Source organism: Stegostoma tigrinum, chromosome 15, assembly GCF_030684315.1.
Source record: "Stegostoma tigrinum isolate sSteTig4 chromosome 15, sSteTig4.hap1, whole genome shotgun sequence".
Lineage (NCBI taxonomy): Eukaryota > Metazoa > Chordata > Chondrichthyes > Orectolobiformes > Stegostomatidae > Stegostoma > Stegostoma tigrinum.
Genome location: NC_081368.1, coordinates 42,972,337 through 42,996,987, shown reverse-complemented (window position 1 = coordinate 42,996,987; position 24,651 = coordinate 42,972,337). Strand labels below are relative to the sequence as shown.

Sequence of the window (24,651 nt, the reverse complement as noted above, 5' to 3'; positions counted from 1 at the left end):
CTACTGTTGAAATACACAAAACATAACAACCAACTGAACATCAAATGCACAGAGCAGGCCAGGTATTTGTTTTTGGTGACAACACCAAGATAGGGCTTATACAATAAATGGTAGGGCCTTGGATGGTGTTGTAGAAAGAGGGGCCTAGGGGTGCAAATACATAATTCTTTGAAGTTTGTATCACATTAAGATAGGGTGGTTAAAAGGGCATTTATCATCTTTGCCATCATTGTTCAGTTCTTTGACTATAAGAGTTGGGAAGTCATAATGAGGGTAATTTTAACTTCCCATATATTAACTGGGACTTACTTCGTGCTAGAGGCTTGGATGGGGTAGAACTTGCAAAGACCATTAAGGAGGGTTTCTTGACACAGTATGTAAACAATCCAACCAGGGAAGGGGTTCTACTGGGCCTGGTTTTGGAAAATGAGTCCAGCCAGGTGAGTAAAATTTCAGTGGGGAAGTATTTCATGAGCAGTGACATTAACATTGTGAGTTTTAAGATACTCATAGATAGGGATAACACCTGTCCTCAGATGAAGATGCTAAAGTGGGGGAAGGAGAAAACAACAATATTAGGCAGGAGCTGGAGAATGTTGATTGGAAAGTGCCTGTTGAGGTTAAATCCTCATCAGACATGTGGGAGCATTTCAAATCGCAGTTATTAAGAGTTCAGGAGTGGTATGTTCCTGCGAGAATGAAGAATAGGTCATGGAAGTTCATGAACCTTGGAATGACGAGGGATGTTATGACCTTGGTCAAAAATAAAAAAGAAACATATGTAAGATCTAGGAGGCTGGGAAATGAAGAAGTCCTTGAAATATATCGGGAAAGTAGGGAAGAAGTTAAACAAGGAACTACAAGGGCTAAAAGGGATCATGAAAAGTCATGAGCAAACAGGATTAAGGAGAATCCCAATTTTTTTATATATATGTAAAAATCAAGAGAGTAGCCAGGGAAGGTGTTGGCCCACTCAATGACTAAGGAGGGAAGGAATGTGTGGGGCCAAATGAGGTAGGTGAGGTCCTAAATGAATACTTTGCGTGGGTATCCACCAAAGAAAATGAATTTGTGGAGGATGATCTCAGAGAAGGAAGTTTCAAATCTCTAAGCCAATTAAAAGGAAGCTATTAAAAAGGAAGAGGAGTTGTGAGTTTTAAAATGTACTCAGGCAGATAGGTCCCCCAGTCCGGATGAGATCTATCCCAGAGTATTGAGGGAGGCAAGGGAACAAATTGCTGGCGCATTGAAGGACATTTTTGCATCCTCTTTGGCCACCGGTAAGGTCCCAGAGGCCTGAAGAATAGCTAATGTTGTCCCATTGTTTAAGAAGGATAGCCGGGATAATACAGGAAATTACAAGCCTGTGAGCCTCATGTTTGTGGTAGGGAAATTATTGTAAAAGATTCTCAGGGACAAGATTTATGCGCATTTAGAAGCAAATGGACTTAATAGTGATAGCATGATTTTGTGTGGTGGCAGTCGTGCCTCACTAACTTGATTGAGTTTTTCAAGGTGACAAAAATGAATAATGAGGCAAAAGTGGTTGATGTTGCCTACATGGACTTCAGTAAAGCCTTTGACAAGGTCCGTCATGGCAGACAGTTACAAAAGGTGAAGTCACACAGTATTGGGGTGAGTTGGCAAGATGGATACAGAACTGGCTTAGTCATAGGAAACAGAGGGTGGCTGTGGAAGGATGGTTTTTGGAATGGAGGGTTGTGACTAGTCGTGTTCCACAAGGATTAGTTTGTGGGACCTCTGCTGTTCATGATCTACGTACATGATTTGCAGAAGATGTAGCTGGTCTAATTAGCAGGTTTGCTGACGATACGAAGTTCGGTGGAGTTGCATACAGTGAGGACAATTATTATGGGATACAGCAGGATATAGATCAGTTGGAACATGGGCTGAAAATTGGCAGAAGGAGTTTAATCCGGACAAATGTGAGGTGATCCATTTTGGCAGGTTAAGTACAAGCGGGGATTATACAGAGAATGACAGAACCATAAGGAGTATTGATTTGCGGTGGGATCTGGGTGTGTAGGTCCACAGATCACTGAAGGTGGCAGTGCATCTAGCTGAGGTAGCAAAAAAAGACCTATGGCATGCTTGTCTTCATAGGCAGGGCAATGAATAGAAGGATAGACAAGTCATGTTGCAGCTTTATAGAACTTTAGTCAGACCACTCTTGGAATATTGCTAACAGTTCTGGTCACCACACTACCAGAAGGATGTGGATGCTTTGGAGACAGTACAGAAAAGGTTTACCAGGATGTCGTCTCTTATGGGGGAATTTAGTTACAAAGAAAGATTCCTCTGATGCTGCTTGGCCTGCTGTGTTCATCCAGCTCGACACCTTGTTATCTTGCATAGACTGTGTTTGTTTTCACTGGAACACAGGAGGTTGAGGGCTGAACTAACAGAAGTTTATAAGATTATGAATGGCATGGGTAGAGCGGAAAGTACGAGGCCATGAGGGTGGACAGTCAGTTACTGGGGGACACAGGTTCAAGATGCAGTGGGAGAAGTTTAAAGGAGATGTGAGAGGCAAGTTTTTCACACAAAGGGTGCTAAGTGATTGGAACGCACTACTGGAGTTGGTCATGGAAGCAGACATAATAGCAGCATTCAAGGAGCATCTGGACAAATACAATGATTAGGAAGGGAATAGAGGGATATAGCTCCCGTAAGTGATGACGGTCTTAGTACGGAAGGGCAAAATGTGTCAGCGCTGGCTTGGAGGGCCGAAGGCCCTGTTCCTGTGCTGCATTGTTCTTTGTTCTTTCTTTTGTACAGGTCATTGGTGAGGCCCCTTCTGGAATACTGTGTCCAGTTCTGGTCACCCTGTTATCAGATGAATAGTACCGAGCTGGAAAGGGTTCAGAAGAGATTTACCAGGATGTTGCTGCTAATGGAAGGTTAGAGTTATAAAGAAAGGCTGGATGGGCTGGCACCTTTTTCACTGGAGCAGAGGAGGTTGCAAGGTGGCATGGTAGATGTTCATAAATAATGAGAGATATAGAAAGATATAGAAAGTAGTAGTTGTCCTTTCCCTAGGATGGGGGACTTCAAGACTTGGGAGCACATTTTTAAATAGGAGAAGAGATTTTAAAAAGACATGAGAGGGAAATTTTTTACACAGAGAATGTTTTGCATGAGGAATGAACTTCCTGAGGAAGTCATGGATGCATGTACAATTATAACGTTTACAAGACATTTAGATTGGTACATGAATATAAATGACTTGGACATAAACCATGAACAGGCAGGAGGGAGTGGTTTCATTTGAGATTATATTCCGCTTGGTTAGTCCGAAAGGCCTGTTTCTGTGCTCAATGAGACTATAACTGAAGGATAAAATATCGGCCACAGCATGAAGGATAACTCCATTCCACTTCTTCAAAATGCTAACACGAGATCTTCTTTGTCTATCCAAGCAAGTAGAACGCAACTCATTTGAATGTTTCATCCAAAGGACCACACCCTGTACAGTGCTAAAATTGTTCAGTACTACACTAAAGCATTAGTTTAGGGTGTTGTGTTGAAGCCCACAGTAGGACTTCAATCCACAATTTACTGACTAAAAGGCATGAGCACTACTAACTGCCTTTTAGCCGTCACATATTCAAGGGGCCTAAGCAGAAAACTGAGCATTATATGAAGTTATACCTTTGGGAATGGTAATCTGACAGCCCAGATTTTTCCTTTGAAGGTGGAAGAAGGCCACTTCTTGAAGTCTTGCACGCTCCAGTTCAGAGAGACTTTGAATAGGGACAGGCTGCAGTATGACACTTTGTCCAAACATGGTGTTCCAAGTGAAATCACCCTACAAAGAAACAAGTTGTTGAAGTTAACATAAAACAATGTAGCAGTTATGTTACAGTAATTAATTCATCTTTAAACAAACTAATTCATTAGAGTTCTTCGATGTAACAAGCAAGGTGAGTAATCCAAAGCCTGTAGAAATAGTGCCACAGTCCTTGCCTTAGAGCAAAATAGTCCCCATTGTGGTCCACAATGCAAAATAAAGTAAAATAAAAAGATGTGGTCTGTACAAGCATCCACCTTTATGAAAGAGATAATATACCATTTCAAAATTTATCACAAATTATGTGATGCAAACAACAAAAATCCATTCATCCTTCCTCACCCTTTATACTATCCTGTACAACCATTTAGCATGTCTTTAAACCTTTAACTTACTCCATAATTTACACTTGAGAGAAAGCATCTGTGATCACATTTTTTTCCTTCTGGCATTATGAACAATATTTATATTAAATGGTTGAAACAACAGCATTCTTTTCTATAGTAGAGTACTTCCTTAGATATTGGTTTAGTTTCTTAGAATAATGTCTCACTGGTTTCTCTATTCCTGACTCATTGTCATGCAATAAGACAGCACCCACTCTCAAGTCACCAGCATCGATTGCAATTTTAAGAGTTTTCATAAAATCAGGTGTTGCCAACACTGGTTCATTTATTAAGGTTGGGTTCAGCTTCTCAAGGGCTGCTTGGAATTCTTCTGCCTGTACACCACTATTGTCTATTTTTATCATAAATTTGTTAAAAGTACAACTATTGTCATGAAGTTACACACAAACCTCCAGTAAAACTTATATATTGCCAACAATCTTATAACTTCCTGTTTGATTTTCGGAACAGTTCTGTTAGAGCATTCATATGTCCTGTTCTTGGCAACACTTGCCCTTGTACCTCAATAATGTCCCAGGTATGTCACCCTTGCTTTTGTATATTCACTTTTGCCTAAATTTATTACTATGCTATTTAACTGACATTTCTTAAGCATGTGCTCAAAATGTCTTTCATGTTCCCCCTACTTCATCTGAGTAAACTACAGAGTTCAATACTTCAGCTACCAATTGGGTTAAGTCATCTTTGGAATGTAACTGGATCACTCTTTTAATCCAAATGGCATGACCTAACGTTTGTTGTAACCCATTTGTTGTGGCAAAAATAGATAACTCTTCAATCATTGGTTTTCATGACATTTGCCAGTATCCTTTCAACAGGTTAGTCTTGGCAATAAATAAAGCACTGCCAATCCTAATCACAGAGTCTTCTCATCAAGAAATTGGGTATATATCTGCATTGACATTTTTGTAATCTATAATAGATTCCAATTGATCCAAAAATCAACCTATCCGGTTGATTTGGTTAAGTTCAGTCGAGTGACTTAATAGAATGCACTTAATTTTTGTTTCCACCTGACATTGTGATTTGTTGAGCCCAGAAAAGAAATACTGTTTTATCAGCATGAATCACCTACGTCTATTTCTTGTGTAGTTAATGTAGTACTTCCTAGTGATTCTCTACAGCTATCCCTATACTTGCGTTATTAAATCGTCTTGCTGTGCTTCCTCCAAATATGAGAACAGGATCAATTTAAATAAAATAAAGCCTGTAGATTAATTTGGAGAATCTCCAGTAGCCCCAAATAAAAAATCTAATCCTTTGTCCCAAACCTAAGAGCATTTGTGACATCTAATCATGGTTTTGAATGTATGTTGGTATCTCTCTAATACTCCTTGTGTTTGTGGATAATGTGTATTTAACTTCACTTATTTTACACCCAAACTTGTGATGCATTGGAAAACTTTAAACTAAGTTAGAACCTTGATCAGATTGTATTTCAAGTAAAAGACTTAGCTATTTCATAACATCTTAGCTGTAATGATCATGAAAGGAATAACTTCTGCAAATTGGATTGTCAAATCTATAATTGTAAGGATATATTGGTTGGCCTGCTTTTATTTGTGTAATTATCATATACAATCTACTAACGCTTGACTGGTTCTTCAAAAAGTAACGTATCAAAGGTTGTGATTTAATTGCATGTTGAGATTTTCCTATTACCTGACATGTACGACACATTTTACAGAATTTTACTCATGAATTCCTGGCCACATAAAATACTTGTTTGCCAATACTTGTGTTTTCCATATCCCTAAGTTTTCTGCCACAGAAATTTCAATTGCCAATGAATCTTTCATTTGGTAACACTATCCAAAGAACAACTATCCATTCTTCCTCTGCAGGTCTCTGAAGGTGTCTCCACTTTCTCATTTTTTGATAAAATAACACTCCTAAAATCCTTCAGCCTCACCTTCAGGATGAATTCTCTGCGCTGTCTAATTTTACTCCAGATCAACTTTATGAGCCTCAATCCATGAAGGCATGCCAAACATTTCTTTTGAACATTCCTCATTCTTAAATAGAATGTCAGTTACCTAAAAACTGCTTGTGGATTTACTTTGACCTCCCATGATGGACTTTGTTTAGACATTGCTCGAGTCAGTCCACACAATTGAAAAACACCTGGAAAATCTTCTTACGACTATTCCATATCTGTAATCTCACTCAGATTTTCCAAGATTATTATATGATAACATTCATAGAAATTTTGCAGTTTATAAGTAATCCTGTGTAATGGTAGTTTGCTGAAACAAACACTAAACTGGGCAGAAAATCTTGCCGATCACAACAAACAGGATGAAGAGAAAAAAATAACAAAACTGCACATTTGATGGAATGAGCTAAAATTATTAAAATCTACAGGTTTAAGAGCAGATTGACCAGACTTCTTGTCAGACCTGCTGTTTCAGGAGAGGTTGGCAGTGGTGAAAATGGACCAATCACTGATTGTTACTATCAGAGATTGCACCAATAAGAAGCAGAAATTTATTTCAACACATGAAACTCAGAACTCTTGCCACTTGGTTGCAGTCAAAGGTGAAGGAAGGTGTTGGTATTGGTCATCTGTCAAAGAGGAGAATATCAGAAGGCAGATTGACCACATGAATATTTGTATCTTGGGGAAATCAAACAACTAAGTCATTGGGTGAATGTTGAACTACATTTTGGAAGATGATTGGACTGTGTACATGTTACAATTGGCTGCTCATAAAGGAGTAATGATTTGGGTACATGGCACCCAAATTTTCAGTCATGGATACCCAGAGTAAACCTTCAAACAAGGTGCAGAGTTGGTATCTGGTAGAAGTAGCCTTGTATTAGGTAGGAAAGTGGATTGTTGAGAAAAGAAACAAGGAAATAACAATAATCACTCAGTGGTACAGAAGGATTTCAGGTATCCTGGTACGTAAATCACAAAAAGTTAATATACAGTACCGATGATAAGGAAGACAAATGGATTGTTGGCTTGATTGCAAAGGGAATGGAACATAAAGGTTAGCCAAGTCTTACTGCATCTGTAAAGGACTTATAGACACTACATCTAGAGTACTGTACAGAGTTTTAGTCTCTTGATTTCAAAAAGAATATAATTGGGTTAAAATCAGTTCAGAGAAGATTCAATCAATTCATTTCTGGATGAAGGGCCTGTCTAATGAAGAAACATTGAACAGGTTGGAATTATACCAACTAGAGTTTAGAAGAATGAAAGGTGATCCAATTGAAACATGCAAGATCCTGAGTAGAATTGACAGGGTGAATAGCGGGACGATGTATCCTCTTGTGGAAAGGCTAGAATTAGGGGATGCAATCTGAGAATAGGGGTCCTCCTTTTAAAGAAGGAAGAGATTTTATTTGTTCTCAAAGGGTGATTAGTCTGTGGATTTCTATTCATACGAAATCAGTGAATGTTTGGTTATTAAATTCATTCAATGATGGGATCGATGGATTTCAGACAAATGGGGAAATCACTTGTTATGGGGAGCAGATGGGAAGCTGAGATCAAGACTGCAAGCAGGTAAACTCTGATTGTACTGAATAACAGAGCAGGGTCAAAAAGCCAAATGGCCTACTCCTCCTTGAAAATCCTATTTTCCTATATTAAAGGCAAACCTGCACCCATTTGTTACAGTGAGATAAAGGAAGGTAAAAGCAGTGGAGCATCAACATCCAAAAGGACTAAATGGTGTATAGCTGTGCCGCAATCGAGTTATCTTCTGTATTGTCTTATTGACCTTGTTATTCTCCATGATAGAATCACTGATAACACAATGTCTAATCATTTCTAGAGATCACACTCTACCCATATTTCTTCCACCTATTCACTCCCACTTATTTCCATTCATGGAAAAATAAGGTATTCCTCCAGACTCTTGCCACAGCACTTCCAAATTCCTAACTATCTAGCCTTTGGCCTATGATTTATTGTGATATTTTATGTTGATGCTGATTTGCTAAATCGGATAGTCTCCAATATTGTTAATGCCAATTAAAACCATGAAACACTTTCACCGTAGATGTATCTCCTGATACACCCCTCCGATTTTCACACAGTCACGGAATAGTTACAGCACAGAATAGAGTCATTGGAGCTGCCATGTCTGCACTAACTCTTCAAATCAGCAATTCACCTAACACCATTTCCCCACCTTTACCACTCAGCTGTGCACATTCTCTCAAGAAAACAATCTAATTCCTTCTGCTTCAAATAAGCATACTTCCACCATACTTGCCTGCAGTGTAGTCCAGGCCTTAACTGTTCACTTTGAAATAAGAGCTTTTACCTCTTGTCATTTTTACCAATTAGTTTCAATCTAATTTATTTGGCCCAGCTCTAGTTTATTTTTTAAATTTTCTTTCATAGGATGGGAGTGTGGCATTTGTTGTCCATCTCTAACTTCTCATGAACTGACATTTTAGAGATATTTCAGCGTCAGCTACCTGTCTGTTTTCACATGTAGGCCAGGCTGGATAATGGTGACGTTTTCTTTCTCTGAAGAATATTAATGAACCAAATGGGTTTTTAAATTAATCAGAATGGTTTCATTCTCACCAATACTAGCTTTCAATTCCAGATTTCTTTTTAATTGAAATTTAACTCCATCAGTTGGCCTGGTAGGAACTCATGGTCCTGGATAAAGTTTGTCATCCTCTGGATTATCAGCAACATTACCATGATATCAGTCTTCTCTTTCCTACTCCTTTAAAGTTGGCTTTCCTCCAGTTAAATATTCTTATTCCAGATGATTCTTTTCCTTTTTCCACAGGCAAATTAATCCTTCGAATATAACCATTACTGTCTGCAATATATTTTCCTACTGATAGATGATTTATTTGGCCCGGATCATTCCCAAGAAGCAGATCTTCCCAATGCGTACTCCCTTGTTGGCTTGGGAACATACTGCTACAGAAAATTCTGTGGAACACAATCTCTCACCCATCTCTGTCTTGTACCTTTCTATTCTGCTAGCCTATACTGAGTCTATTAAAGTTGCCCATTATGACTGCTGTATAATTCTTGTACCTCACCAACTTTACTCACAACTTTATAAGAGAGAAAAAAATAAGCAAGGAAATAAAAGAGGGTTGCTTGCATGCACATCTTTTCCAGACAATTAATCATCCTTTTCCAGATCTGGCAAGATCACAAAGTAGCGCTGAGTGCTGATCTCAAGTGCTAAAGCTGCCTGATACGCAAAGATTATTCAGGAATGCAATAATAGTGCCAGAACACTCTTCTCACCGCAAACCTTCCACCCTTTCCTACTTCCTCCGTTCTCACCTTCAACAACTAGTGCAAGGAGCTCATGAACTGTTTTATTACAAAGATAAAGACCTTTGTTCAGTTAGCTCTGCTGCTCTCTTTCCTTCTCTGATCACTGGGTGTCATTGTTCTTTCCTGCCCAGCTGAATTTGCATTTTTCTCAAGTCCCTCTCCTGTCTCTGTTATGCCCTCAATGAGATCCTCTGATCAACTTGAGACCCAACTTTTCCACTCTTGAGTCTATTACTATTACATTTCCAACTGCCTAACTTCCCTTTCTTGCTCCAGTGTTAGGTTACATTCTTAACTATTGTCTCATCAGATATTATTCTCCTCTCCTTAAAATCTGCATTCATCCCTGTGCTCAAAAAATCTATTCTCGACCCCTCAGTCTTGATAAACTAACACCCCAACTCTCTAGAGATAACAAGATGTAGAGCTGGATGAACACAGCAGGCCAAGCAGCATCAGAGGAACAGGAAGGCTGACATTTCCAGTCTCGGTTCTACTCATATATTGTCTTTGTGCACTGATCTGCCCACGATTATACCTCAAATTTAAAGTCTTTATCCTTGTTGTCAGATGCATCCATGCTTTTCTCCTCTCCAGCTATAATTTCCTTTATATCTTCAGAGTCTTAGGCTCTCTGTATAATCCCAATTGTGTCCCTGTGAGCATTCCTGATATTAACGGCTCCATCATTAACGACTTTGCCTACAGTTCACGAGATCTAAACTCTGGAATCATCTCCTTAGATTCTGTCTCTCTAGTCCCTTTCCTCACTTAGATATTCTGTAAAGTCCACTTTTCTGACAAAGAGTGTGGCCATCTTGACTAATGTATCCATGTGATGCTGAGTGTCAACTTTTTGTTTCATAAAGCTCTTGTAAAAAACTTTGGGCATTTTTTTAAAAAGATGCCATTTAAATACAATTTGTTATTGTAAATTCTGTCATCTAATCGTATAGTTCTAATCATGATTAAAATAGCACTTGAATGGCACACCATACAAAACAAACAGGGTAGTCATTCACTTAAGTTGAAAGCAGACCAACATTTAGCACAGGGTTTGCATTGTACATTTTATATCTCAATACATCTTTCTATTTATGATGGCGTACATATGGGCACATCTTAACTTGCTGTCAGTCCCTACCACTGAGGAGGATTTTGATGTAATGGAACCATGAATCAAACTCAGTATAGAAGCAGCAGTGATCAAATGTGCGTACATAACTGCAGAGTTAACACTGTATTTATATCATCTTGTTTACTAATAAATAATGTTTTATTTTTAAAATTGGCCATCCCAGATATTTTATGTATGGACAACACAGGTCCTGCAATGGCAGGTCTACCACTGAGTAGCCATCTGCCCTTGGTCACCAGCCATGGTATCGGAAATGATGAGGACCACCAAGCAAAGGGAGCATCAATGTAAATCCCATCTAAGGCAAGGAAAAGACCACCTAACTCCACAATGCAGATCATCAATCAACGGGATCTTTGGCACAGTTGGATTGGAATATGTACACCCATTTCACACTTAACAAACTTCATCACACTGCAAACCAGTGTGCAATGACTATTCAGCAGGAGCACACCATGCATTACTTGAGCAAACAGGAAAGTGAAAGCTACAAGACATGCGGCTAATAAATTATGTGATATGAACTTTGAACAGAAGCTTGATAATAACAATCAACTGGCCCCAAGTGGAAATCTACATAAATTGTCAGCATATTCCTGGAACTGAGTTCATATCAATGACAAATTCCAAATAGCATAACACTGTAAGAAAACAAAGAACAACTGGAAAAACTGAGTAATCATTCTCAAATACAGAGAAGCGTAAGATGCAACACGAGTCTGAACTAGTCTTCTGAAAACAAAGAACTGTATTCAGCCAAGACCGTCATTACCGGGTGAGGGTGGATGAGCAAACTGCCAAAGCATTTTACTTCAGGACATCCCAGATACTCTCTGACTTCAGAGGCCAGAATTTCCCATCTTCTGTAATTAAGGATGCCCTCAACTGCATCTCCCCCATTTCCTGCACTTATTCCCTCAAACCCCTTCCCCCAGCAATAATAAGGATAGATTCCCTTAGTCCTTATGTTCCACCCGCCAACCTCTGAATCCAATGCGTCATCCTCTGCCGCCTACAATCAGACCCCACCACCAAAAAGATATTACCCTCACTACCCTGCCTGCTTTCCACAGGGACTGTTCACTCTGCAACTCCATCATCAGAGCATAGAACATAGCATATTACAGCGCAGTACAGACCTTTTGGCCCTCGATGTTGCGCTGACCTGTGAAACCAATCTGAAGCCCATCTAACATACACTATTCCATCATTATCCTTCTGTTTATCCAATGACCATTTAAATGCCCTTAAAGTTGGCGAGTCTACTACTGTTGCAGAAGGGGAATTTAATGCCCTTCGTACTCTGAGTAAAGAACCTACCTCTAAATTCTGTCCTATATCTATCAGCACTCAATTTAAAGCTATGACCCTCGTGCTAGCCATCAACATCTGAAAAAAAAGGCTCTCACTGTCCACCTGATCTAATCCTCTGATCATCTTGTATGTCTCTATTAAGTTGCCTCTTAACCTTCTTCTCTCTAACAAAAACAGCCTCAAGTCCCTCAGCCTTTCCTCATAAGACCTTTCCTCCATTCCAGGCAAGATCCTGTTAAATCTCCTCTGCACCCTTTCCAATGCTTCCACATCCTTCCTATAATGCGACGACCAGAACTGTACGCAATACTCCAAGTGCGGTCGCCCCAGAGTTTTGTACAGCTGCAACGTGATCTCATGGCTCCGAAACTCAATCCCTCTACCAATAAAACCTAACACACTGTATGCCTTCTTAACAACCCTATCAACATGGGTGGCAACTTTCAGGGATCTATGCACATGGACACCGAGATCTCTCTGCTCATCTACACTATCAAGAATCTTACCATTAGACCAGTACTCTGTATTCCTGTTACTCCTTCCAAAGTGGATCACCTCACACTTTTCTGCATTAAACTCCATTTGCCAACTCTCAGCCCAGCTCTGCAGCTTATCTATGTCCCTCTGTAGCCTGCAACATCCTTCTGCACTATCCACAACCCGACCGACTTTAGTGTCATCCGCAAATTTACTAACCCATCCTTCTACGCCCTCATCCAGGTCATTTATAAAAATGACAAACAGCAGTGGCCCCCAAAACAGATCCTTGCAGTACACTAGTAACTGAACTCCAGGATGAACATTTCCCATCAGCCACCATCCTCTGTCTTCTTACAGCTAGCCAATTAGCTCTCCACTGCCCATCAATTCCTCCTCCATACCCTGTTCCCTTCCCTGCAACCGCAAGAGGGCACAACATCTGTCCCCATACCTCCCCTCTCACCACAGTCCAAGACCCCAAACAATCCTTCCAGATGCAGCAGAGATTGACCTGCACTTCATCCAGCCTGATCTATTGTATCCGTTGCTCCTGTTGTGGTCTCCTCTATATCAGGGAGACCAAAAACAGACTTGGGAACCAGTTTGCGGAACATCTGAGCTCTGCATGCACCAACCAACCTGACCTTCCAGTTGCCATCCATTTTAATTGCCCCTCGCACTCCCTGGTGACGTGTCCATCCTCCATCTCCTCCACTGATATTTCACCGTAGGAGGTTATAGCCCAGTGGCCTCAATATTGATTTCACCAGCTCCAAAATCCCTCTACTCTCAGCCTTATTCCATGTCCAGACCTCCCTCTCCTTCTTGCCTCCCTGACCCAACCTAACCTGTGCATTCTCCTGCTCACCTATCTGCTCCACCCTTCCCATTGACCAATCACAATCGCCTCCTACCTGCATGCACCTGTCTCCATCCCATCCACCCTTTCTCCAGCAAAATACCCCTCCCTCTATTTATGTCTGGGCTGCCCTCCCCCTCCCCAGTCCTGACAAAGGGCTTTGGTCAGAAGTGTTAGACTTCCTGCTCCTCGGATGCTGCCTGATCTGCTGTGCTTTTCCAGCTTCACATCTATTGACTCCACTTTCATTTGCACTTCTTGATGCCATAGTCAGTTAAATGTGTCCCTGCTATCAAAGGTAGTCACCCTGATGACGAATCTGGAGTTCAGCTCTTTTGTCTGTGTGTGGACCTCATTACGAGGTCAGAAGCTGAACAGCAGAACACAAACTGATCGACAGTGAAGAGGTAACAATGTGTAGAGCTGGATGAACACACCAGGCTAAGCAGCATTGTCAATAACTCCTTCCATCACTTCACTGCTTAGGCTGAAAGGTGGCTGATTAGATTTGTCCTGCTTTTTACGGCTAATGCCTAACTTGTAAATTTTAAACATTGTTTAATGCCAGTGTCACACTGGAACTGCCAGGCTGGGATGCAGCTACCATTACGGGAATGTTAGACAATAAGACTTGGAGCAGAAGTAGATCATTCAGCCCACTGATTCTGCTCTGCCATTCAATGTAACCATATCTGATCTGCTAATTCTCAACTCCATTTTGCGGCTTTTCTCTCCATAACCCTTAATTTTCTGACCAATTAAAAATCTGTCTATCTCAGTCTTAAATATATTTAACAATTCAGCTTCTCTGTGTCTCCTTATTTTATACTCATTCCTCTTGAAATAAAGGCCAAAATTAATTTACCTTCATTATTATCTAGTGAACGTAGATGCTAGTTTTTGTAATTTATGCAAATCCCTCTGCTCAGTAGCTTACTGCAGTTGGTCTCCATTTAAATAATATTCAGTCCTCTATTCTTCCTGCCAAACTGCCAAACTGCAAAACCTTACATTTTCTTACATTGCATTCCATCTGCCCAGTTTTCTTGCCACTTGCTTAACCAGTTTATATCCCTCTGTTTTGTCCTCACAACAAGTTTTGTACCATCTGCAAACTTTGTTATAGCACAATTGCTTTCCTCATCAAAGTCACGAATACATATTGTCAATAAATTGTAACCCCAACACAGATCCCCGTAGCACTCTACCAGTTGCAGGTCCCTTTCCTAAAAATGCTCTTCCTTAACCCAACTCTATCTTCTGTTATAAGATAACAAAGTGTGGAGCTGGATGAACACAGCAGGCCAAGCAGCATCTCAGGAGCACAAAAGCTGATGTTTTGGGCCTAGACCCTTCATCAGAGAGGGTATTAGTTAATATTAGTTAGTCAATCCTCAATCCATGTAAATATATTACCTTTGACACCATGGGGTCTTGTCTTTTTAAGTAATCTGTTGTGTGCTACCTTATTAAGAACCTTCCGAAAATATAAATACATTACATCTATGAATTTTGATAGGGCTCATAGACTTTGCAGTATCCAGTGCAGTCAACATTTCTTGATGTCATGTGGAGTGAATTGATTTGGCTGAAGACTGGCCTGTAATGCTGGGGACCTCAGGAGGTGGCCAAGATGGATCATCCACTTGGTACTTTGGTGAAAGTGGATAAAAAGCATCAGCTATGTCTTTTGCACTGATGTACAGAGCTCTTCCATTGTTGAAGATGGAAATACTTGTGCATCTTCCTCATCCTGTTAGTTACCAACCATCACTCACAGCTACTTGTATAGGATTTCAGTGCTTAAATCTGATCCTTCATTTGTGGGATCAATGTCCATGTCAAGATGTTTCTCCTGTTAGACACACACAAGTTAGTCCTGTGTTGTAGTTTTACCAAGGTGACAGTTCATAGAAATGCCTGACATGCCCTTGTGCACCCTTCATTGAGCTAGAGATAATTTCCTGGCCTGATGGTAATGGTAGGGTGAGGGATATGTTAGGTCATCTTACAGATTGTGGTTGAATTGTGCTGTTGATGACGGCTCACAGAATCTCACAAAGAACAGTTTTATGTTGCTAGATATGTTCAAATTCTTTCCCATTTAGTTGAGTCTTGGTGTAACACTGTACAATGGAGGGCATCCTCAGTGTGATCATAGACTGTTATCTCCATAAGGGTTGTGCAGTGGTCACTCCCATCATCCTTGCCATGGAAAAATGCATCCATGACAGTTAGGTAGTGAGGATGGGTTCAAATAAGATTTTCTCTTGTTTGTTCCCTCCTTGGCTGCCGCAGTCTAACAACTACGTTCTTTGGGGCTTGGCAGCTTAGTCAGTTGTGGACTACCAAAGTACTCTTAGTGATGGATACAGAGTTCCCCACCAAGAATACCTTTAGTTCCCTTGTCACCCTCAATTCTCTAAGTGGTGTTCAACATTGAGCAGTGCTGATTTGTTAGCAGGGATTGGGCAGAGGTGAGGGGTGTGGGGGATGAAGGGATGTGATAAATCAGCAACAGGTTTCCTTCCCCATGTTTAACCTCAGGACATGAAACTTCATGCGGAATGTTACTGGCTACACAGTGAACAAATATCTCTGTCTTACCACTGGGATAGCACATACCCAGAGATGCTGATTATGTTAGGGGCAGCGCTGTGGCTCAGTGGTTAGCACTTCTGCCTCACTGTGCCAGGGATCTGGGTTCAATTCTGGCCTCAGGTGACTGTCTATGTGAAGTTTGCACATTCTCCTCATTTCTACGTGGGTTTCCTCTGGTTGTTCCAATTTCATCCCATGTCCAGGGATGTGTAGGCTGGGTGGATTAGCCGTAGGGGTTGCAGTGATGGGGAGTGGTGGGGAATGAATCTGGATGGGATGCTGTTTGGAAAGTTGGTGTGGACTTGTTGGGCCAAATGGCCTGTTTGCACATTGTAGTGATTCTACGATGTTGACCAGGTCATTGTGCATAAGGGATGATTCTACAAATATTTCTATATCAAGCTAGTACCCTGTATTTGACTTGTCTGTGGAACAGCATTCTCAATTTTGGAAAACACTCCCAAATGAGAACATTTTTGCAGTATCTGCTGGTCTGGATTTGCCATTGTGGTTTCTGGTGCCAAGATTGATGCTAGATAGTCTGTCTGCTTTCATTCCTTTGTTTAGGCTTTAAAGCAGTTTTGGTAAAATCGAGTTGCAGACAGAAAAAGACAGCAGATGCTAGAAGCCAGAGTCAAAAAATGTGGAGCTGGAAAAGCACAGCTTGTCAGACAGCATTTGAGGACCAGAAAACTCAATGTTTTGGGTTGGAACCCTTCTTTAGGAGTCTCTTCTAAGGTGAGAACCTTACTGCAAAGTCTCTTCTAAGGATGGCCACCTTGAAGAAGTTTTCCTCCTCCCGCGAAGTCCTGAAGAAGGGTTCTGACCTGGAACGTTGACTTTCCTGCTCCTCAAATGTGTCTGACAACCTGTGTTTTTTCAGCTCCACATCGTTTGATAAAATTGAGTGGCTGCCCGGGCCATTTTATAGGGCAGTCAAACACATTGCTGTGGGATGGGAATGACACGTGGCCAGACTGAGTGAGGATAATAATTTTCCGAGCCTAATGGACATTAGTGAACCAGGCAGATTTTTAAGTGAAATATCAAAATGATTACATGGTCACACTGGACTAGATTTTAGTCTGCAGATTTTATGAATGTGGCTGCCAACAACCATGGTGCAATTTGAAGCTATGTCCCCAGAACATTAACCCAGGATTCTGGACTATCAGTCCAGTGACTTTTCAACTTCACAACTACCTCCTGTGTTCTAGTGTGAGATGATGCAGTGGTCTCATGACTCATATTTGGAATGCAAATTGGAGTAAATGAAATCAGGTTTGTGTCCATCATCTGTCTGTTAACACTAATGTTATAATTTCATCTTTATTTTTGTTTTATCGCTCCATGTTATATGATTGGTACATTTATGCCAAATAAAAAAAATGTAACAGTTATACCGCTTATACCAACTATAACTTTGCCTCAGAATACAAGAGGTATAAGGTACTGCCTAGGTCTGAAGCAAACAATTTTTTCTCCACTGGACTAAAAATGATTTAATTAGCAAATTGGTGCTTGAAACAACCACCTTCTGACTCAAAGCAAAACTGCCTCTCCTGAACCAATGTTGATACATATGGGTTTTAAAAATATATATTGAGCTGCCACAATAAAAAAGTACTTCTTACTAAAACGAAGGCTAAATGTTTACAGCATTGTATCTCAATATATTTTGGATACTAAAGATTTTAAATAACAATAGAAGTGCTGCAGAAACTCAGCAGGTCTAACAGCATCTGTGGAGACGAATCTAGTTAACATCATGTCCAATATGACTTTTCTTCAGAACATGTATTTAGAACAGCAAACACATCAAAGAACTGTAAACCTTGGTTTGTTCAGATCCCAGCTGAAGTTACTGCTGGATAAGTCAGGTCCCAGACTGGAATCTAGTTTAATGGATAATTTTTTAAAAAAATTAAACGAGTTGCCTTTCATTCAAATAAAAGCACACCTTGCTGCAGATTTGTTGTTAAAAATGAAACAGAAGTTTATTCCAAAATTAAAATGAAGGTAAAATTGAATAAACCAAGGTATTTAATATAAACAAGATTCCAAAATGCGCGATAAAAGGAAAATACCATCCTTGCCAAAATCACCAATTTTCCGTACTCAAATACCACAGAGTTTCTTTTCCTCTTACATGTAAATGTTTTACTTAACTTTTTCTTTTAATTCCCAATACTCAGAGTTTGATAGTCTTTCTTGGTTATTCACCCAACTGAGCTGGACTCCTCAGTTTCAATAAATAATAATTCATTGTAATAATTAATAATATTAAACTCCCTTGTATACCAAGGACAAAAACAGTTCAAATCTAAACTCTAAAATAAATGGTATTAATATATGGTGAAGACTCACACTTTATGTCACACATGAAACATGATTTCTAAGCCAGCAACTCTCTAAACTGTACTGAGATCAGATTTCAAACCAATTCTGGAATTCCGTTTCATCCGTTAATCAGACTTACACCTGGACAGAGGTAACTTAAATATATCCTGGGTGGAGGATTGAGTTAGCAGAGAAAATATCAAAGATAACTCATTGTCATAGCACATGTTTTAAACGTTTCTTTTTAGTTACTCAGGAGAACTGACTCCAGAGGAATAAAGTTTATTTGTCTAGGATGCCTTTAAAACATTCTCTTTAGGGAGAGTGAAGGAATAACACCTCTCTTGTCTGAAGTGTGAGAGTGTCAGCTGTGACTCAGTGGGTAGCACTCTCACTTCTGAATCACAATGTTCTGAGTTCAAGTTCCACACCAGGACTTCAGTATAAAAACCGTATCGATAGTTCAGCACAAATGTGCACTGTTGGAAGTGTCAGCTTTCAGAGAAGACATCATACCAAGATTCCATCTATCTGCTCAAATGAATTGTCACAGCTTACTGGTTTTGTGCATTGGTAATTAAACCCCACTATTCTCAGAGTCATCCCAAAAGTTAAAGATTTTACAACAGTATGCAAATTTCCCCAATTTACCAGAAAACACAGACCAGGTTTAACAAGAGTACAATACGAAGAATACAGCTAAATAGATTATAATACAGATAAACAGCTATGAACCATTGACATATAGCCGTACTTTATAAAACTAATCTCCTCCTAATTTTTAAAAAAATATATTTACATCTCTGCCTACTTCCACAATCAGATAAACATTCATATTATGAGTAGAGGTAAAAACTGGGAAGGCAATCTAATGGTCACTGTACACAGGGTTCACGGAGAAGATTCTGCCAAATCTGGCTTCTCCACAATAACAAAGTGTGGGGCTGGATGAACACAGCAGGCCAAGCAGCATCTTAGCCTCTCTCCCTATTTATTCCAGTTCCCTCCCCCCATCCCCCTCTCTGATGAAGGGTCTAGGCCCGAAACGTCAGCTTTTGTGCTCCTGAGATGCTGCTTGGCCTGCTGTGTTCATCCAGCCTCACATTTTATTATCTTAGCATCTTAGGAGCTGCTTGGCCTGCTGTGTTCACCCAGCCCTACACTTTGTTTTCCTGGATTCTCCAGCATCCGCAGCTCCCATTATCTCTGGCTTCTCCACAATCTCCCTTTTCCAGGCACTTTTACTTGCTTGGAGGAGGCACAGAGCAAGTGATTCATAACTTAAATTCTCTGATTTATTGGTTAAAAACAATAGCTTACAGAAAACAGTGAGGGAAAACAAACTGGGTTCCTTCAAGCTCTTGGTGTTTTTTGAAATGCAAGGAGAGATACAGTACCTCCCTTTTCAGACATCCAAAGGCATACAACTCTATCGTTCACACCCATAAGCTGTTCAGCTACCTGGGAACTAATCACTTAGTTTCAGGCAGTCAGAAAGCCTTTGTCATCAACTACTGGTCATCACCCCCAACCCCGATCCCATCAATCAGTTCTGTTTCCAGTCTGCAACTTGGCTGTTATGTTTTCATTACAATAATGATTACACTTCAGAAGTATGTAATTAGTTGCAAAGCACTTTGATTTGTTTAATAGTTGTGAAACAACTATGCAAATGTGTTACTTCAGAAAACTAGAAGGTCAAGGTATATAGATAAATCTAACAGGAAGCCAGTACAAAGTCGAAGCATAGCCTTCTGCCAAGCCCAATAATTTGAACAGGTACAAATCTGTCCAGAATTACACTGGATAGTAAATCCAGTAACCCACATATTTTAGGTTCAAATTCCATTATAATAATAATTGAAGCCACATTCAAGAAATTTTTGGGCAGATTCAGGAACATTTAGGTGTATGGTATTGCCACAGTTGCAAAACACACATGATTCATTCATGTTTTTCAAAACTACTCCTGCCTGCCTGATGTGTGTGTGTAAGCACAAAATATGTCTGAGTAGGCCATAGGACCCCTTTTGCCTCTGCCATAACTGATTTCAACCTTAACTTCACACAACCATCCAATCTCCCTATACTAGAATCTCATAGATTCCAAACAACAACCAGCCATTGCCCTCTGGGAACAGAATTTGAAGACTCACAACCCCTTGTTGCAGAGATTTCTCCTTATTTCAGGTATATCGTTCCTTAGGCATGGACAGCAGAAGTATACACAGTATATCAGTTAGAATTTCCACAAAGCCCTGCACAATTACAGTGAGGCTTCCTTATTCTACTACCCTAATGCCCTTGAAATAAAGCATAACCTACCATTTGTCCTCCTAAATGTTTGTTGTACCAACATATTAACTTTCTAGGATAGAAATTGATTCACACCGTTCTTGGGACATGGGTGGGGTTGAGGTGTTACCTTTCATAAACATTCCGTATCCAGTGTCATAAAATCAGCACTGACTACCAGGAGCAGCAGAAGTAGCAGTGGACATACACAACTCCATTCACTGAGCCCAATGAATGAGATGGTGCTGAAGATCATGAGAATTGTAGTGATGGAACACAGAGTGTTTGGCACTGCTGAGACCAGGGAGGAGAACAGTAAATTGCTGCCTTTTGCTCTTCTCAACTTTCTCCTTCCTTCATCCTGCTATTTGGCAGAAATTAAAAGCTGCTGTTGCCATAAACTGAATTCTTCCTACCTCCGCACTTTCACCCTAACCATTCTTTTCTGATTTTCTGTTTCCAGATATCCAAGGACTTTTGCGTAGCTGGCAGCAGTGGGCCAGGACAAAGTGTGAAAGCAACCCCACACAAGCTCAGAAGAAAGGCCATCATTGATGTGATACTCACAGTCACCAGCTCAGACACTGCTACAACACTCATTTATAGATTTGTTTAGAGTAAAAATCAGAACATGGTGAATGATTGCCATGTGCGGGCTGCAGCCAAGGTTTTGGTAAAGGAGATACTATGATGAAGGCTCTGTGATGGATGTGACAGTGAAGAATAAGTGGATCCATGACACTCTGTGAAAGTAATTTTATTCAAAAAGAAATCTGACAAAAGCTATTTTTCACCAATACATCTCTTCCCGCCTGATGTTCCTCATCTTCTTTCTCATGTAGTCGTCTTTGGAATCCTGGGAGACATGATAGTGCTTCACTAATTGTAATGTGGAGACTGCAGGAGACCCCAATGAACTTTGAAATCTTCTCCAGAGTGTTTTGTGGAGTTGTTGCCAGGCAAGTTACAGACTTGTTGTTTATAAAGTGGCTGCTGCTTTGATGGCATTTATTCACTAATATAATATTCCAGGCATTATCAGACACATCACAGATCCTAGTTATGGAATAGATCCCTTATCATTCTTGTATGCCTTCTGATGATCATGGTAGAGATGTAGAACACAAAAGCACATACATGCAGTTGGTCTTGTTTTACTACTTGCTAACTTCTTAAATGATTTTTAGAACCCAGGTGTACTACATCCATGGGTTTCTTTACCTGTACTATTAGGTACATACTCAAAAGTCTCCATTAAATTAGTCAAACACAGTTTTTCTTTTGTAAAACCATGCTAATTTTCCTGATAGAGATAATAGGAACTGCCGATGCTGGAGAATCCGAGATAATAAGTTGTAGAATGAGATGAACACTGCAGGCCAAGCAGCATCAAGCTAGCCTTCCTGTTCCTATCATGCCACTTGGCCTGCTGTGTTCACCCAGCTCTACACCTTGTTATCTCTAATTTTCCTGTTGACTGGTGTCAGGCTAACTGGCCTGCAGTTCCATGTGTTCTCTCACCTTCCTTTTTTGAACAGTGATGTTTCATTTGGTCCCCCACGAATCACTCTAGAGTATAGGATGATAATATTTTGGACACCCTCCCCTCCCCCCACTCCAACCACCTTAATTTGGTATAACAACTACTTTATTTATCAGAGATAATGGGAACTGCAGAAGCTGGAGAGTCAGAGATAACAAAGTGTGGAGCTGGATGAACACAGCAGGCCAAGCAGCATGCCCACATTGGTACTGGTCTAGAATATCACATACTATAATTGTCGGTATGTAAACTGTCCCCTGAGGCAATTTGTGCTTTCTCATTAAATAATCCTCTCCAACTCCTGATATATCAGAGTACTTCTTTATTTGAATAAGTACACTGTAGAATATCAAACACAACTTTCTAGTTTATGTCTGCGATCTCTCTCTTCACATGTTCAAACTCAACCAGTGTCTTTTCTCCTAATAATATCAGGTCACATGATCTGTTCCATCATCATGATTTACACAAATCTCATTCTATCTCAATTACCTTTCGTATGGCATGTTAATATCCACTATGTACTGTCCTGCAGCAGATACGTGATATACCTTTAAGGGCACAATTAATGTCATTGCAGTATCACAGCATTTGGCCTAAAGGTGTAAAGGCCTCAGTCTCCATCTTACTAAGCCCTGTTCTCTTGCAGCAGGACATGCTGAAGGAGGTGAGCTACCACCCTCGAATTGGTTTGATTAAACCCAAAGTCTAACTACATACATAGACACTAAGAGCTTAAATAAAAGCTCACTGAATTCTTTAGTGCTACATGACCCATGTCTCATATTTGTGTGTTATGAGTTCTAGCATAAGAATCTCAGCCTGATAACTGTAACCCATCAGCTATCATGCTTCTCTATCACATCACATCTTTTGAAAATCCAAACATACTACATCCAGCCATTTCACTTTTTTCACTTTACTGGTTACATCTTCAAAAAGCTTCTAATAGACTCGAAAACATTATTTTCCTCTTAATTTGACTCTTCATACCCATATTATGATTTTGTAAGTGCTGTGTTACCACTTCCTTAAAGCTAAGTGCAATCACAATGACTCCAACATCAATGAGAACAAACTCAGTAATTTCTATTAGTGCCATTAATTTGTCTGTTGAGTTACAAATGCTTTGTGTACAGAACTGATGCTTCTTTATTTGCAAATATGCTATGTGTTGATGCAAAGTCTTTGAAGTAGACTAACAATTCCTCTGAAGCATGAAAACAGCTCATTAATTTTTTAGCTAAATTGTTTTAGCTAAAACAAGTGGGTAATAAGTGTGTGCTCACTGCTGTCATAATATTTCTGGAATTAAATGTTCTTTGGCTAATATGCATTAAGACTGAACTTTCTGAAGGTCAAAACTTACACCTTCCCCTCCACAGCTTCCTATCACACCTACAGCACCTGATTGCAGGTGTCGGAGTGGATAATCGGGTACGCAGTGAGGATACACATCTTGCTGCACATGTTACATATGGACTCAGGAAGGAGTCCTGTACAATTAACAATACAAGCCCTTTTCATTTTTGCTCTTTCTTCATGCCAGTTTACATGGTGGTACCTGGAAACTCCCAAGATCAGAACGCTATGTGTACTACTCAGATTTATGTACACATTTCAGCCTTCAATTCCACTCCACCGTTTAAATATGAATAATGGCTCCTTAATAGAAACATGCATCCTTTCTCCTCTTTTAACTCAATTCACATGTATTTAGCAGCAAGTTACATCCTTTTCTCCTTCCCTTTATCTCAGCAACTCTATCGTCCTTCTTTTCACCCCTGTTCTTTTTAAAGTTGTTTCATATAAATACAAATTTTGTTCACTTTTCTGATGAAGGGTCTAGGCCTGAAACGTTAGCTTTTGTGCTCCTAAGATGCTGCTTAGCCTGCTGTGTTCATCCAGCTCCACACTTTGTTATCTCGGATTCTCCAGCATCTGCAGTTCCCATTATCTCTGTTCACTATATAGCCAGATTTCAGGCAAAAACATTATCTGAGGCATTATCTGACAATGTTGCCATCACTGAATTCCCCACTACCAACATCCTAGGGATTACCATTGATCAGACACTAAACGGGGCTAGACATATACATCCTGTGGTTACAAGAGCAGGTCAGAGGTGAGGGATATTGCAGTGAGTAACTAACCTCCTGACACCCACCCCTCACCCGTGCCAAAAAAAAAGCACGTCTGCCCTCTATAAGACACAAGTCAGGAGTGTGATACCACTCTGTCCATTTGCCTGGATAAGTGCAACTTCTGCTACAATCAAGAAGCTTGGCACCATCCAGGAAAAAGCAGCCTGTTTAATCAACATCATGTCCACTTCCTCTATCAACAATGGTCAGTTGCAGGAGAAAATTACTGCAGATGCTGAAATCCAAACGGAAAGTAAAACATGCTGGTGATCACAGCAGGTCAGACAGCATCCATGGAGAGCAAGCAAGTTAGTCATCTAGATTAGATTCCGTACAGTGTGGAAACAGGCCCTTCGGCCCAACAAGTCCACACTGCCCCTTGGAGCGTCCCACCCAGACCCACACACCCCTGAACACTACGGGCAATTTAGCATGGCTGATCCA

The 24,651-nt window shown here is 40.2% G+C and overlaps 1 protein-coding gene across 3 annotated transcripts in view; it reads right to left on the bottom strand.

Moving 5' to 3' along the window:
• Positions 1–24,651, bottom strand: part of arhgap36 (Rho GTPase activating protein 36) — a 187,212-nt gene that overhangs the window by 90,533 nt on the left and 72,028 nt on the right. For all 3 annotated transcript variants that reach the window (XM_048544034.2, XM_048544035.2, XM_048544036.2), the window contains one exon: positions 3,673–3,829. In XM_048544034.2, coding sequence (XP_048399991.2) covers positions 3,673–3,829 — 157 coding nt within the window. The remainder of the gene's footprint in view (positions 1–3,672; positions 3,830–24,651) is intronic.